This window comes from Pelophylax lessonae (genome assembly GCF_965119305.1).
Source record: "Pelophylax lessonae genome assembly, chromosome: 3".
NCBI lineage: Eukaryota > Metazoa > Chordata > Amphibia > Anura > Ranidae > Pelophylax > Pelophylax lessonae.
In genome coordinates, this window is record NC_138770.1 from 417466227 (window position 1) to 417480551 (window position 14325).

Here is a 14325-nt window from a genome sequence, read left to right on the forward strand (position 1 = left end):
TATACATTCATACATACTTGAATTTCACAGAATTAACAATATACAAATCAGTATAAAGCTATATTAACCAAAAGGTAAAATAATGTATATCAAAAAATTAGCCGGGACAATTTTATGTTAAAAAAGGAATATAAAAATATATAAAACAACATTATTACACTGGTATACGAGACAACAAACCGTAAAATAAAAACTGGCTTTCATTTGGTACCAGAATTAGAAAAAATACATGATTAAATGCCTCAGTGCTTTCAGCCTAATTACTAGTAATATGACAGCAGCTGATCTGAATTATGACTTTACTTAATTCATCCCTGAAAGTCCATGCTTTATGTCTTCTAATACAAAGCAGAAGCCTATTGTTATGTAGAGTAAACATACATTTTAGAGGGATGAGCCAAATGATTTATTATCTTATTTAGAGAAAATATAAGCAAGTCATCAGTTGCTCTATCATCAGGGAGATTTTTTTTTTTAGAGAGAACTATAAATCTACATGAAATCTCATTTCATTAAAGGTTTTAAGAAGACTTTTATTTTCTAGTGTTATTAATCATGCAAACAATCCAGTACTGTCAAAAAACAAATGCATTAACACATTTACAGCTAACAAAGGATAAATTGGCTAGATGTGAATTGCAAAAACAGAGGGGGCTGCAATTTAAACAATGTTCATTTTATATTTTACTTTAGTCACATACTGTATATAACAGTTGTGACCAATGTGTGATACTTTTTAGAGCAGCCACTGCAAATTAAAGAGGAGTTTTGCCACCACCAAAAAAAAAAAATCATAAGTCAGCAGCTACAAATACTGTAGCTGCTGACTTTTACTATAAGGGTACTTACCTGTTTAGGCATCCAGTGGTGTCCTCACCCGAGCCAATTCTTGAATCGGCTCTTGGGTGCTGCCTCCACCATCTTGGCTAAGGGAAACAGGCAGTGAAGCCTTGCAGCTTCGCAGTTACTTTCCTACTGTGTATGTGCAAATTGCGCTGCACTTTCTCAATGGACTGCTTGCAGGGGGATGGAGGAGTATCCGAACTTCTAGCTCACTTTGCTGAGGCGAACTGAGCCGGACGTGGGAGCAGTTACCTGTCAAAACCAGGCAGACAAAAGGAGCTTTGGGTTGAGCTCCGCTTTAGCTACTGATTTTAAATGACATATCAAGAATACAGTTTGGGCAGTCTATAAAAGGTAACTAATGATAGTAGGTAAGGTCTTTTTACGGGGTTGTGACCAATCAGGAGTTAGCTTGGGAATTTTAAACCAAAGATCTGGGTTTCTGTTGCACAGGTGCATGTATGGAGAGGAGGTGAGAAAGGCCACCTTGCCTGAGTGCAAAAACTGAGCAGGGTTCAGCAGGCACTCTCACACAGGAGTGATGTATCTGCTGGTAATAAGATGAGCAAGAGGGATGCCAGATAGGTAAATAAGTAAATAACAGGATCTACACTTTTAATGAAATAAGGGCATTAGAGATGAAACTCTGATTATCATATAACATTTTATAAATGGAATAAGAATGAAGAGTACTTAACAATGATTTACCTGGTTTGTTGCTTAATGCCCCCTTCACACATATGGACCGTTCATTTCATCAGTTCAGTCATGTTTTTTTGTCATCAGTTGTTTTGAGTCAACATCAGTTTCTAATCCTTTTTTTATCTTTTGTCATCAGTTTTTCATCTGTTTTTTCATCCGTTGTCATCCATTGTCATCCGTTTTGATTTGTTTTCATCCGCTTTTTTCGTCCAATCGTTTTTTTTTTTTAACGGATGAAAAATAGGGCTTCCATCCATTCAAAAAAACAGATGTTGACGGAAGCAGATGAAAACAGATGTAAATGAATGATCATCCATTAACATCCATTTTTCCATAGGAATGCATTGATGTCTGTTTTTCATCTGTCGACGGATGGCTGAAAATTGGACAAACGGTCTGTATGTGTGAAAGGTGCCTCTGAATCCAATTCTAATTAGCATAAGTTTTATCTGGTGTGTCAGAGTCATTGGCCCTGAGAATGATTCACACATATGTGTGCCATTTTAATGGAAATTGGTGAGCTGTTAGGGCTCTTTCACACAGGTGGACCGTTCAGATCCGCCTTTTCGTTTTTTTGACGGATCTGAACGGTCCCCCCATGCATCCCTATGGGGCATCAGATGTCAGCGGAGACATGTCCGCTGACATCCGATCCGTCAAATCCAGCGGATCGAATGGGATGGTCAGTTCCCATCCGATTCTCCCATAGAGATGCATTGGGAACTGACAGCTGTGTCTCCGCACACAGCACAGTGACACAGCTGTCATCCTCCTGCTCAGCGGGGGATCGGGGGATCGATCCCCCGATGAGAAAAACGGACTCTGTCCAACGGACGGAGTGTGTGAAAGGGGCCTTAAGCTACACATACAGCAGCTTTTTTGGGGCCTTCTAGAGGGCTTCACTGAGTTCTCCCTCTCCCCAACTCATTCAAAAGAGCTTAGGAGTACTGAAATGTTTGATTAAACTTCATTAATCACTCCTTTAATGTAATTTTTATATTTATATCGAAATTTCTGAATGACAATATTTTATGGTTAGGCAACTAACATATCACACAGAATTGGATCACAAGTGAATAGACATTAATCATTATTATTAGTATTTAGGATTTATATAGCGCCAACAGTTTATGCAGCACTTTACAACTTGAGGGTAGACAGTACAAATACAATACACTTTATTACAGTAGGAATCAGAGGGCCCAGCTAGTTTGAGCTTACATGCGTTATATCATATGTGTGAATTTCTCAGAAGGGTTAGCATATACGATTCAATTATAGCATTCTTGGTGTTATTATGTCAATTAGCACCTGTGCTAGAGGTTTTATTGTAAGCCAGATACCAGGTAATGGATTATGTCAAAAATTCTGTACACTGAAATGCCTTAAAAACTTGTTTTATGGTATCTATATAAATTTTGATAATGGCTTTGTTTAAAAAAATATTTCAAGCATAATAAGGTCTCTGTTTCTGTGTTTACTTTTATCTATCTGGGCTAGTAGTAAAGAAATACATAATATCTGTTAGGTGAATTAGACACGCAAGAAATTAAGTTGGATATAGTGTCACACAGCTGTGAAATCACAGGACAACGTTCCATTCGCCACTCAGTTTTGGAGTCCTTAAACCTTGCTATCATCACAGTCTTAAAGCCGTAGTATACCGCTTTTTGACACTTTTAACTACAGGTAAGCCTATAATAAGGCTTACCTGTAGGTACAATTAATATCTCCTAAACCGGCATGGTTTAGGAGATATATGCACTGCATGCAGCCGCTCACGCGAGCAGTGCATGCGCTCTGAAAGTCCGGCGGACCTTCAGCTTTCCATGCCGGGAGCTTGCCGGAAAATGACTGACGTCATCGCGGCTCCGGCCAATTACGGCGCCGGAGCCGCTGAACCCAGAAGAGACACCAAGGGATCATGTCAGCTCCCACAGCTGTGTCCGGGGGTCCGTGTCGAGGCTTCGTTCTAAGGTAAGTAATACATAGTGAGCCAGTATGTGATGCATACTAGCTCATTATGCCTTTGTCTTGCAGGTTTTTTTTTTTTTTTTCAGGTTTACAACTGCTTTAACTTGCAAAATCACATCAGGGAACCAGAAGGAAACCAATACCAGCTATTAAAGAACATACACTGCCGGTGGCAACAACATTTGGGACCTGCGCACTGCAAGGAAACTACTTTTCTCTCCATACATTTGCAAACTACAGCCAATAATTTTACAACCTATACCCGCATTCAGATAATCTTCAAAAATGTTACAATGGAAACAAGTTCAGAAATGTTTATAGAGAAATGGCAAATTCACGTTCAAATGCATTTATACATACTGGGAACCAACCAAATTCATTGAAAGAAAAAGCTTTACAGTTTTAGTACTGTAGAAAAAGAGTATAGAATATGTGTAGAAAATACACACACATTAAATGTTGTCAAGACACACTACCTGCATTGTACACAAGTTTTTGTTTAATAGTGCACAAATTAAATATTAATTAGTTATATATATATAGTTTATATAATTTTTAATTGAAAATTGCTGAGTAGTCTCATCAGCAAAGACAGACAACATAAAAATACTGGTTTATAGTGTTCTTGAAAAGAATATTCTACCTCGGTTCGGTATTTCTTCATTGACCAGCATAATAAGCCAATGCAGCTTTTGTAAAATCAACCACAAGTGCCATCTGTTAACTGGTAAGTTATCTGAATGTTGTTTTGTTTGGTCACAGTCCCGTAGCTACAAATATTGTAAAATATCTCCTAAAGCCTGGTGTAACAGTTCTGATTTGACTTGACAATCTACCACATGATACAATATGATGAATGTAAACATCTAATAGAACATGGAGGATCTATACAATGTAAAAGAGTAAGGTGGCACGATGGCTGCTAAGAACAAAATGGCTTTGAAGAATTAATCTCTTGTTTTCTATCTCTTTATGTGTTATGCAAACTTGCAAAATAAATCTGATGACCGCTGAAATATTCTGCAACAAATGAATCTGATGACTGATGGAATATTCTGCAACAAATGAGGAACTGTCTGGACATCAACAAGATGGTCGTCTGGGATTATGCCCACAAGACATTTATATCTTTGATGGGAAATCCTCTCCAAAAAGTTGCAAACACTGGATTGACTTTGACTGGATTGACTTTTAACTCTGAGCTTGCCGAAGTCTTTACTAACCTTTGATTGGTCAAATAATATCTTGATACAATCTATTTTATATACGTCATATTACATATTTAATCTCAAACGCGGAATAATACATTTTAGATCACTCTGATTTAACCTGATTCCTGTTGATCTCTATGTAGCTACATATATGATTTGGTATCACTGACTAATAGGTGTCAGGTATCTGTACCTGAGAGGAAAATATTCCACAACAAAAAGGTTATGTTTTATGCATTTTATGCTGTGGTCATGAAAATAATAATTTAAAAGGCAACTCCACCTTTGTGGGAAAAAGAATAGCAAAAAAGAAAATTGTATACGATTGCTACACAAGTCATATTGTCATTGAATGTTATTAAAAGTGATCTTTCCTTTTCAATCTGTAGCACTGTAATTTTTTGTAAAATGCAATGCAATTTGCCTATCTGGAGGCATTCTGTATACAGATGGTGTACAGAATGCCCCCCCCCCCCCAAATATAATTTCCTACTTACATGATTGACTTTCTTATTTTCCCAGAAGTCTGCACTAAGATACAAGTCAGATTTTGAGCATCAACTGCAACAAAAATTGCTTTTTTGGTGAAATACTCACATCTAAAGGAATGCGGGCCCTGCCACTTTCCTCATTAGAGCCCTGCAGGTGCAGCAACTGATTGAAAATTATAAAATGACTTCTATACAGATTCACTGAGCATATACACCCAGATAAACAAACAGCTACTTCAGCAGAATAACAAAAGGTAAGAATCTGCAACAAAGATTGTTAAAATTCCAGCAAAGTACATAGATCACCCTGAGGGGAATGCTTTTTTTCTCAACAAAGTGGAGTTACTCTTTAAATAAATTATTTTTTGTTCAAAAAGATAAAGCTAGCATTGCCACTTTACCTTGTCTGGCGGCCCTAAGCACTTCTTCTTCTTGTTCTTTTGACAGTCCATCTGGAAAACATAAATACATAGGACCATGTTTCCCTAGTTGTAAATAATACAGCATTGGATAGCAAGACTTTTATGATTAGATTATAAACCTTCTTACATTGACAACACTATGAAGTACAGAGTATGGCCAGCATGTGTACATACACTATATTACCAAAAGTATTCAATTTGAGTTGGCCCACCCTTTGCAGCTATAACAGCTTCAACTCTTCTGGGAAGGCTGTCCACAAGGTTTAGGAGTGTGTCTATGGGAATGTTTGACCATTCTTCCAGAAGCACATTTGTAAGGTCAGGCACTAATGTTGGTCAAGAAGGCCTGGCTCACAGTCTCCTCCCTAATTCATTCCAGAGGTGATCTGTCAGGTTGAGGTCAGGACTCTGTGCAGGCCAGTCAAGTTCCTCCACCCCAAACTTGCTCATCCATGTTTTTATGGACCTTGCTTTATGCACTGGTCCAAATCATTTGGTGGAGGGGGGATTATGGAGTGGAGTTGTTTTTCAGGGGTTGGGCTTCATTCCCTAGTTCCAGTGAAGGGAACTTTTAAGGCATCAGCATACCAAGACATTTTGGACAATTTCATGCTGCCAACTTTGTGGGAACAGTTTGGGGATGGCCCCTTTCTGTTCCAACATGACTGCACACCAGTGCACAAAGCAAGATCCATAAGGACATGGATGAGTGAGTTTGGGTTGGAGGAACTTGACTGGCCTGACCTCAACCCAATAGAACACCTTTGGAATGAATTTGAGTGGAAACTGCGAGCCGGGCCTTCTTTTCCACATCAGTGCCTGACCTCACAAATACACTTCTGGAAGAATGTTAAAAAATTCCCATAGACGCACTCCTAAACCTTGTGGACAGCCTTCCCAGAAGAGTTAAAGCTTTTATAGCTGCAATGGGTGGACCAACTCAATTTTAAACCCTACGGACTAAGACTGGGATGCCATTAAAGTTCATGTGTGTGTAAAGACAGGCGTCCCAATACCTTTGGTAATATAGTGTATATTGTTTTAGTAGAGTAATCCTTTTCTCACCATGCTCAGATGCAGATGCAGGCTCCTCTAAATCCTATTCCCAATTCCCATTCCTATTGCAATAATCGTATTTTGATTGGTTTGCGCAAAAGTTATTGCGTTTACTAACTACAGGAAAGATTTATGTCATTTTTATTGTTTGTTTTTTTTCTACTAGTAATGGCAGCGATCTGCAATTTTTAACGGGACTGCAACATTGTGGGGAACAGATTGAACCCCCTAACTGACATTTTTGACACTTTTGGGGGGACCAGAGACATTACTACAGCAATTAGTGCTAAAAATATGCACTGTTACTGTAATAATGACACTGGCAGGGAAGGGGTAACCCAGGGGTGATCAAAGGGTAAAGTGTGAGCCTAGGGTAGTGTTTTCTAACTGTAGGGGGAGGGCCTTTTGAAATGAACACAGAGACCTGTGATCCTAGATAGGAGGATCACAGGTGCTCTGTGATCATTTCAGAGAGAACAACAGTCCGCTGTTTTTACAACAGCTGACCGTCATTCTCTCTCAGTGGGAAGCGATCGCGGGTGCCCAGTGGCAATTGCGGCCGCTGGCCCCGTGGATCGGCATCCCCGCTGCCTAGTGTGGGTGGGCGCGCACCACAGGTGGTGCTTGCTCATCCCTAGGAGCGCTCCCGAGCCAGGCTGCCACAGTATATCTGCGGAGGGCGGTCGGCAAGTAGTTAAGCTATTTCCTGTAGTTCACAATGGTGACTTCCAAAAAAATGTTGGGATGTTCAACAGAGTGAACAGCATATTGCATTCCACTCCAGGGTTTAGCTGATTTTGAGAGTAATTATTGATAAGGGAACTTCACATTTAAGGTAAAAGGGTTAGTTAAAGGGACTGTCACCTAGTAACACTGTGTAAGCTTCTTGTATGATTAAAATGAACTAAATCAATATTTTCAACTGCTGGCTTTGATGTATTTATTGTTCAAGGATATTGCAATCTTCTTTGCTTTCTGAGCAAGGCAGACGGAGAATTCTCCTCTCCCTATCTCCAATCTCCAAGAGGTTTTTTAGCAGAATAATTTCACTCACTGCTATCACTGGTAAGTATGCAGCTCTCTTCCACATTGAGCAGTCTGTGATGACAGCCATGACACTAAGCTGTTTGTGGGAAAGAGTTTGCTCACTGCCAATGACAGTGTTGAGTGAGATTTTGCTGATAAATCATTGTTTTAGACTTACCATACACTTTACAATATGACTATGCAACCTCTGTACAATCAACCTTAGTTTTCCCAAAATTATGAAAAAATTACATCCTACACTGTTTTAACAAAAACAATGCTCTGTTTTTTTTTACAATAGCCTGACAAATATTCAAAAATGTAAAACTAATTCCTGATCATTATTGGATACCTGATCTGTCGGTGACTGCCAGGTTTGATCTCTGGCAGCTGCTCTCAAATGCTATCTCTCTATAGGACGATGTTTATTAACCACTTGCCTACTAGACACTTTTCCCCCTTCCTGCCCAGGCCAATTTTTAGCTTTAAGTGCTGTCACACTTTAAATGACAATTGTGCGGTCATGCAACACTGTATCCAAATTTCTATCATTTATTTCACACAAATAGAGCTGTCTTGCTGGTATTTAATCACCATTGGGTTTTTATTTTTTGCTAAACAAATGAAAATAGACAGAAAATTTTGAGGGGGTCTGCATCCAGGGGGCTTATCAAAATCTGGAAGCCCCCTTTAATAAATGAGCCCTCAGGTTCTGGCCCCCACTATGTAAATGAGCATGGGGTACATAGTACCCTTACCCATTCACCAAAAAAGTGTCAAAAAGTAATAAAATCACAGAGACAGTTTTTGACAATTCCTTTATTAAAAAATAAAAAAATTGTGCCCCCGATGTAAATCCACCGTCGATCATTAGGCTGCCACACAAAAAAAAAGGTTCTCGCCGACATAAAGGCTACTGCAGACTAAGCCGTTTGACAGTTCTTATATAGGTGAGGCTACCTGGCTACGTCACCTGGCTACGTCACCTGGTGGCATCGCCCCCTTCTAACATCACGGATTGGTGCATGCTGGGTCAGTAAAGTTTTTTTTTTTTTCCAGGTGCGGAGGGATTGATGATGGATTTACATCAGGGGCCACTGTTTTTTTATTTTTTACCAAAGGAATTGTCTAAAACTGTCTTTGTGTTTTTATTACTTTTTGACACTTTTTTGGTGAATGAGTAGGGGATAGTAACCCTACTCATTCACATGGGGGGGTGGGATCTGGGGGCCCCTCTTGTTAAAGGAGGCTTCCGAATTTTGATAAGCCCCTCTGCAGGCAGACCCCCACAACCACCGGCCATGGTTGTGGGGATGAGGCCTTTGTCCCCATCAACATGGGGACAAGGGGCTTTGGGGAGGGGCACGCAGTGCATTGCAGGGTGTTCAGCGGGGTGAACACCCGCCAAACATCCTGCAAATTCGGGTTTTCCCTTAACGGGGCAAACAGCCAATGTTCGCCCAACTCTAATAGTAGTTGCCACTACTACAGTGATTTGATGATTTCCACAAATATTGCTCAGGTATATGCTTGGAGAGATCAAAGTAAGCCAGCATGCTGAATAAAAAAAATAAACAAACAAATAAAAAAAAAGATTACTCCATCCACCTCATGTATTAGGAATCTGTTAGTACAGCCATGGGATTGTATTCTGACAGCAACTCCCACTACTGTTAGAATATAGCCATCAGTGGCTGTAGCCTATTAGCTGCAGCAGCTGAATGAGAAATGTTTTCCAACATTCTCATTTGAGATGAAAAACTATTGACTTCTTTTAAGCAGGGACAGCCACACACTGATCAAAATTCATCTGGTCCCAGTTTAACTGAATTTTGGTCCATCTATGGCCAACTTTCAGAAAACTTGCATTGTTCTTAAACCACATAATGTTGTTATTCTGTTACATTTTGTAGTAAAAAAATAATCACCTTTTAATATGGATTCAACAGAATATGGTTTTCCTGCTTCTGTTTCTAAAAAAAAAAAAAAGTTTATCAAAAGTTTACTCTCATAAACCATATGCACATGAATAAATTCTTGACATGTCACAATATAAAACACAATAGTTCCTCCGTGTTATTTTGAGCTCCAGACCCGTGACTTTGCGCAGTCTAAGATAATGGCATCAGTATTCTTTGGGAAGGAGGAGGAATTTTTTTTGGGAAGAACCATTTTCTCCCTCAATGATCAGACCACAGCAATGTACATTTGAAGCAAATTACTAGATTAGAGGCTGCTGGGGGCTTTGTCAGTCATTTTTTAAATGCAACCAATAACTACACAGGCACCAGGATATATATGACTGTGTCATCTCTGAGCTGGCATCTAAACACAGAAAGTAAATGGTGACCATGGATGATGCCCGAACAAAGATGATGCTATCCTTCTGGAGACAAAAGCAGATTAATGCATTGTCAGGGGTAATACTGTAGTCTGTGTAAGAGGTAAAAAAAAAAATCTGACAGTGTTACATGTACATATTGCTTACTATGCATGTGCTTCAAGGTCTATTTTAGGTGCATGCACTACTAGGTCCATTTTAACCTTTATCAGTTCACAGGCATTTACAATATTCTATACATTTAACAAACCATTCAAATGAAAATTCTGCTAAGCAATTTTTTAACCAAATTGGGTACGGTTGTTTGCAATAAACTGATAAATTAGTGGAATACTGTGTAGCAACTAAAATAATGAAAAAAAAAATGCAAACTGTTAATTATTACCACTTGACCTCTGGAAGATTTACCCCCTTCATGACCAGGACATTTTTTGAAATACGGCACTGCATTACTTTAACTGACATTTGCGTGGTCATGCAACACTGTACCCAAATTTATGTTATTTTTTTTCCCAACAAATAGAGCTTTCTTTTGATGGTATTTGATCACCACTGCCTTTTTTAGTTTTTGTGCTATAAACAAAAAAGAAGAGAATTTTGAAAAAAAAAAAAAAAAAAAAGAACAATGTTTTTTACTGCTTTTTTTCATAAAAGTTAGGCCAATATGTATTCTGCTACCTGTTTTTGGTAAAAAAAAAAGCGTATATATTGATTGGTAACATGCAAATGTTATAGCGTTTACAAACTATGGTATATATTTATGGAATTTTTATTATTTTTTTTATACTATTAATGGCAGTGATCAGCAAATTTTAGCGGGACTGTGAGATTGCAGCGGACAATTGGACATTAACTGACACTTATGACAATTTGCGGCAACCATTGACACTAATACAGTGATCAGGGCTAAAAATATGCTGTGTCACTATACTAATAGCACTGGCTGGGAAAGTGTAAACATCAGAGGCGATTAAAGGGTGAACTGTATGACTAACAAAATGGGACAAAAATATTGGTGTAAAAGGATATGGTTTATATATATATACATATGCCTCTTAGACTGTATTGTGTTATGTTTCATATTGATGCCGCTGCATACTTAGTTGTTTAGTGCAGTATCATCTTTATTTTTATGTTTAATTTAGATATTGCACTTTATTTAACCTGTTTTTAATAATGTCCATTATGTTTTTAATAATGTTTATTATGTAATGTCAACAGTCCTATATTGTACCCATCACCAAGTACCTATCACAAAACATCCATCTTGTTTACATAGGCAGTTCTGTTCTGTGTTTTATCAATGATCGGTGGGTGCCGGCAGACATCCAGTGCCCTGCACCCGCATATCAGCTTCTGCTGTGAATAATCAAAGTGGCCCACCAGCAGCACTCAGGCACCCCTTGTAGACAGAAGTGCAGAATCATGTATATATACATAATCCTGTGCAGGAGGGCCTCCCTATAGCAGAAAATCTGATATAGGACGGTCTGGAAGTGGTTAATTTCCCTTACACAAGATTGGGCATTGAACGTTAACATTGCGTTAGCATATTCACTAAACTTAGGGGTCCATATTAAAGCATCAGCAAGGCCATATGGCAGCCATACTGGTGGTTTAAAAGAGAAAGGTAATACACATTTTTAAAGTACAGCAATGTACTTTACAAATGTGCTTGGTGCTCCACTGGTGCTTCAAAGTGCAGAACCTACTACAAAACCAGTGATTTACTCTTCTTAATAATGAAAGAGTAGTAAAAGGAAAAGAAAACAGGAGGAGAGCTCTTCATATGACCTGTCAAAATGATGTGACTAACTTTTCTTCAATCACTTAATCAGGCTCTATACCAGTGATGGTGAACCTTGGCACCCCATATATTTTGGAACTACATTTCCCATGATGCTCAACTACACTGCAGAGTGCATGAGCATCAGGGGAAATGTAGTTCCAAAACATCTGGGGTGCCAAGCTTCGCCATCACTGCCATCAAATGGCCATTATGAATGTTCGCCTTTGTAAACCCATTATTGCCACCTACAGTTGGCACTTTAAGAGAGCTTTAATTTCCTGAAAGCTGCCTGGCTTTTGCATTATATAACTGCTGTATGTATCTCTCATAGGGGTCACATTATTAAAAGCCTATCCCCAAGCTTGGTCAATGTACCGAGAGTGCACTGTAAGGGGAACTCTTAGCACACAACATACTGCCACCTTCAAGGCATATGTGTGGTGGCTGGGTGTTAAAGTCCACCTTTCTTGGCATGGCATTAAATGGTTTGGAAGAAGTTTAGGGAACATTCTCTATAAAGTGAGTCAATTTCTTTGTGTGGAAAAATACACAGGTAGATAATAAAAGGCACATTTGTTCAAGGCAACCAAGAAGAGGATTGATTTTTATTTTTACATTGTAGTATGAAAAAATTAAAAAAAAAAAAGTAGTAAAAAAAAAATCAGCTTGACTGCATAAAACAGTTAAGGACCTTAAAATAGTTTAGCCATGCAAGTGACCATTCCTGTGGTGGCAAGCAAATTGTTAAAAAAAGGTAAACACACATGCATACTTCAGATTAACTAATTAATGATGTACTTACGACCAGTGAGAGCTTCAGACATAATTATAATCACTCCTGGTACAATACGACTAGTTCCACACGTACCTATAAATTGTACAGAATCATTATCTTTAACATAATTGAAATGATTAGTCATTATTATCTGCTCAGGCTATTTTTAAATGAGTAAAAATATAAATCTATTCAGTTAGATTCAGTAGTAATGATGTGCAAAGGTCAGTAACCCAAACTAATCCACAATTATCTTTCACCAATTCTATTACAATATACAAAATACAATAAAAGTGTATTAAAAATAAGTGAAAAGACAATATTATGTGTACATAATCTTTTTAGTGAGCTATAAAAAAAAAAAAATTATTAGTACTTCTTACAACAATATTTTTTTTTTTCTTTTTTTTTGTAAATAGACACAGGTGGCGATTGTGCAGAGAATTATTTAGACATTATTAATATGCAAAATACAAATTGCTGTCACTGGTTATCATCAGTATGTTATCTTTTTTTTTTTAGTTTATATTTCCTTACCAAATAATCCCACAAATATTAAATTTAATATTATTTCTTGTGTACCATAGTCCCAGATGTTGGCTAAGAGATTAAAGTCAATTTGTATGAAAATGTATGACATATGTAGCTCTTTAATTTTTTTATTTGGGGAGACACTTTACATTTTTATCATTTTTATCATCTGCATCCATCTTCACTGCCTTCACATTCCCTGCTTCTGTCTCTCTGAAAAAAACTGAAGTGCACCTAAATTCCTGTTCTACAAATATGTCTTAATAATTTTATATTTTATTTTAGGTTAGCTCAGAAAGCACAGGGAAATGCTTTTAACAGAGAAAATGCTTAAAAAAAAAAAAAAAAAAAAAAACCTTGAAGGGTACATGTTATCTTTACAAACACCTTTGAGAACTGTCATGTTCTCCCAAGTGTTACTGCAATTTGAAAGTCAAACTGGCTCCTCACTTTTTACAGACAAAATACAAAACTTTAAAATGTTAAAGTACAAATAAAGGTGAACATAGCATGATTTTTACAAACTTGATGGATACAAAGGGATGCAAAATCGGTGAGACAAATTCGTAATCCTTGACATTTTTGTAGGGTATTAACCAATAAAATCCTAAACCATATAAAACACACTGACAACTTTATTACTGCAATATAGCACATTAAGCCCCTTTACTCCTTTACTAAACTTGTGTTTTTCTAAGCCCTATCTGATATGCAAAAATAGATCTTCAAGCTGGCTTGTCTGCTAATTATGTACTTTATAGGGTTCCTTGGGAACCCTAAATCCCAGGAACTGTAATAAACAAATTGAGATTTTAATGTGTTTAACCCACTCCCTTCCATCTGCCACTGTAAACTGTTTCTCTAACATGGGCAGCCTCACTAACAATATTGAGCCATTAGAAGAAGGGTATAGGACCAAGCTTAATTTTAGGTACCATTTTAGGTACCTGGCATATTCATATACTTTTATACCTTCAATCATGTTGTGTGACAATCAGAATCTGCCTTGATGCATTCAAAGGTTATTGGATTAAGGGGATGAATTGCCAGTGTGGGGCTATAAATGCTAGGGTATATTTCTGACTCTCGTTGAGCAGAAGAAGCTGCTTGACTAAGTCGTGAAATTCTAAACTTCTAAAATTCTAAAGATCTAAAACACACACA

The 14325-nt window shown here is 37.8% G+C and overlaps 1 protein-coding gene across 1 annotated transcript in view; it reads right to left on the minus strand.

The window, feature by feature from the left end:
- The window catches only part of TRDN (triadin), a gene marked incomplete at its 3' end in the record, with an annotated part of 647190 nt that overhangs the window by 104149 nt on the left and 528716 nt on the right, over positions 1 to 14325 (minus strand). The window contains exons 33-35 of the mRNA XM_082250910.1: positions 12658 to 12747; positions 9654 to 9698; positions 5623 to 5673 (exon numbers count right to left, since the gene is read on the minus strand). Of these exons, the coding sequence (XP_082107036.1) occupies positions 5623 to 5673; positions 9654 to 9698; positions 12658 to 12747 (186 nt within the window). The remainder of the gene's footprint in view (positions 1 to 5622; positions 5674 to 9653; positions 9699 to 12657; positions 12748 to 14325) is intronic.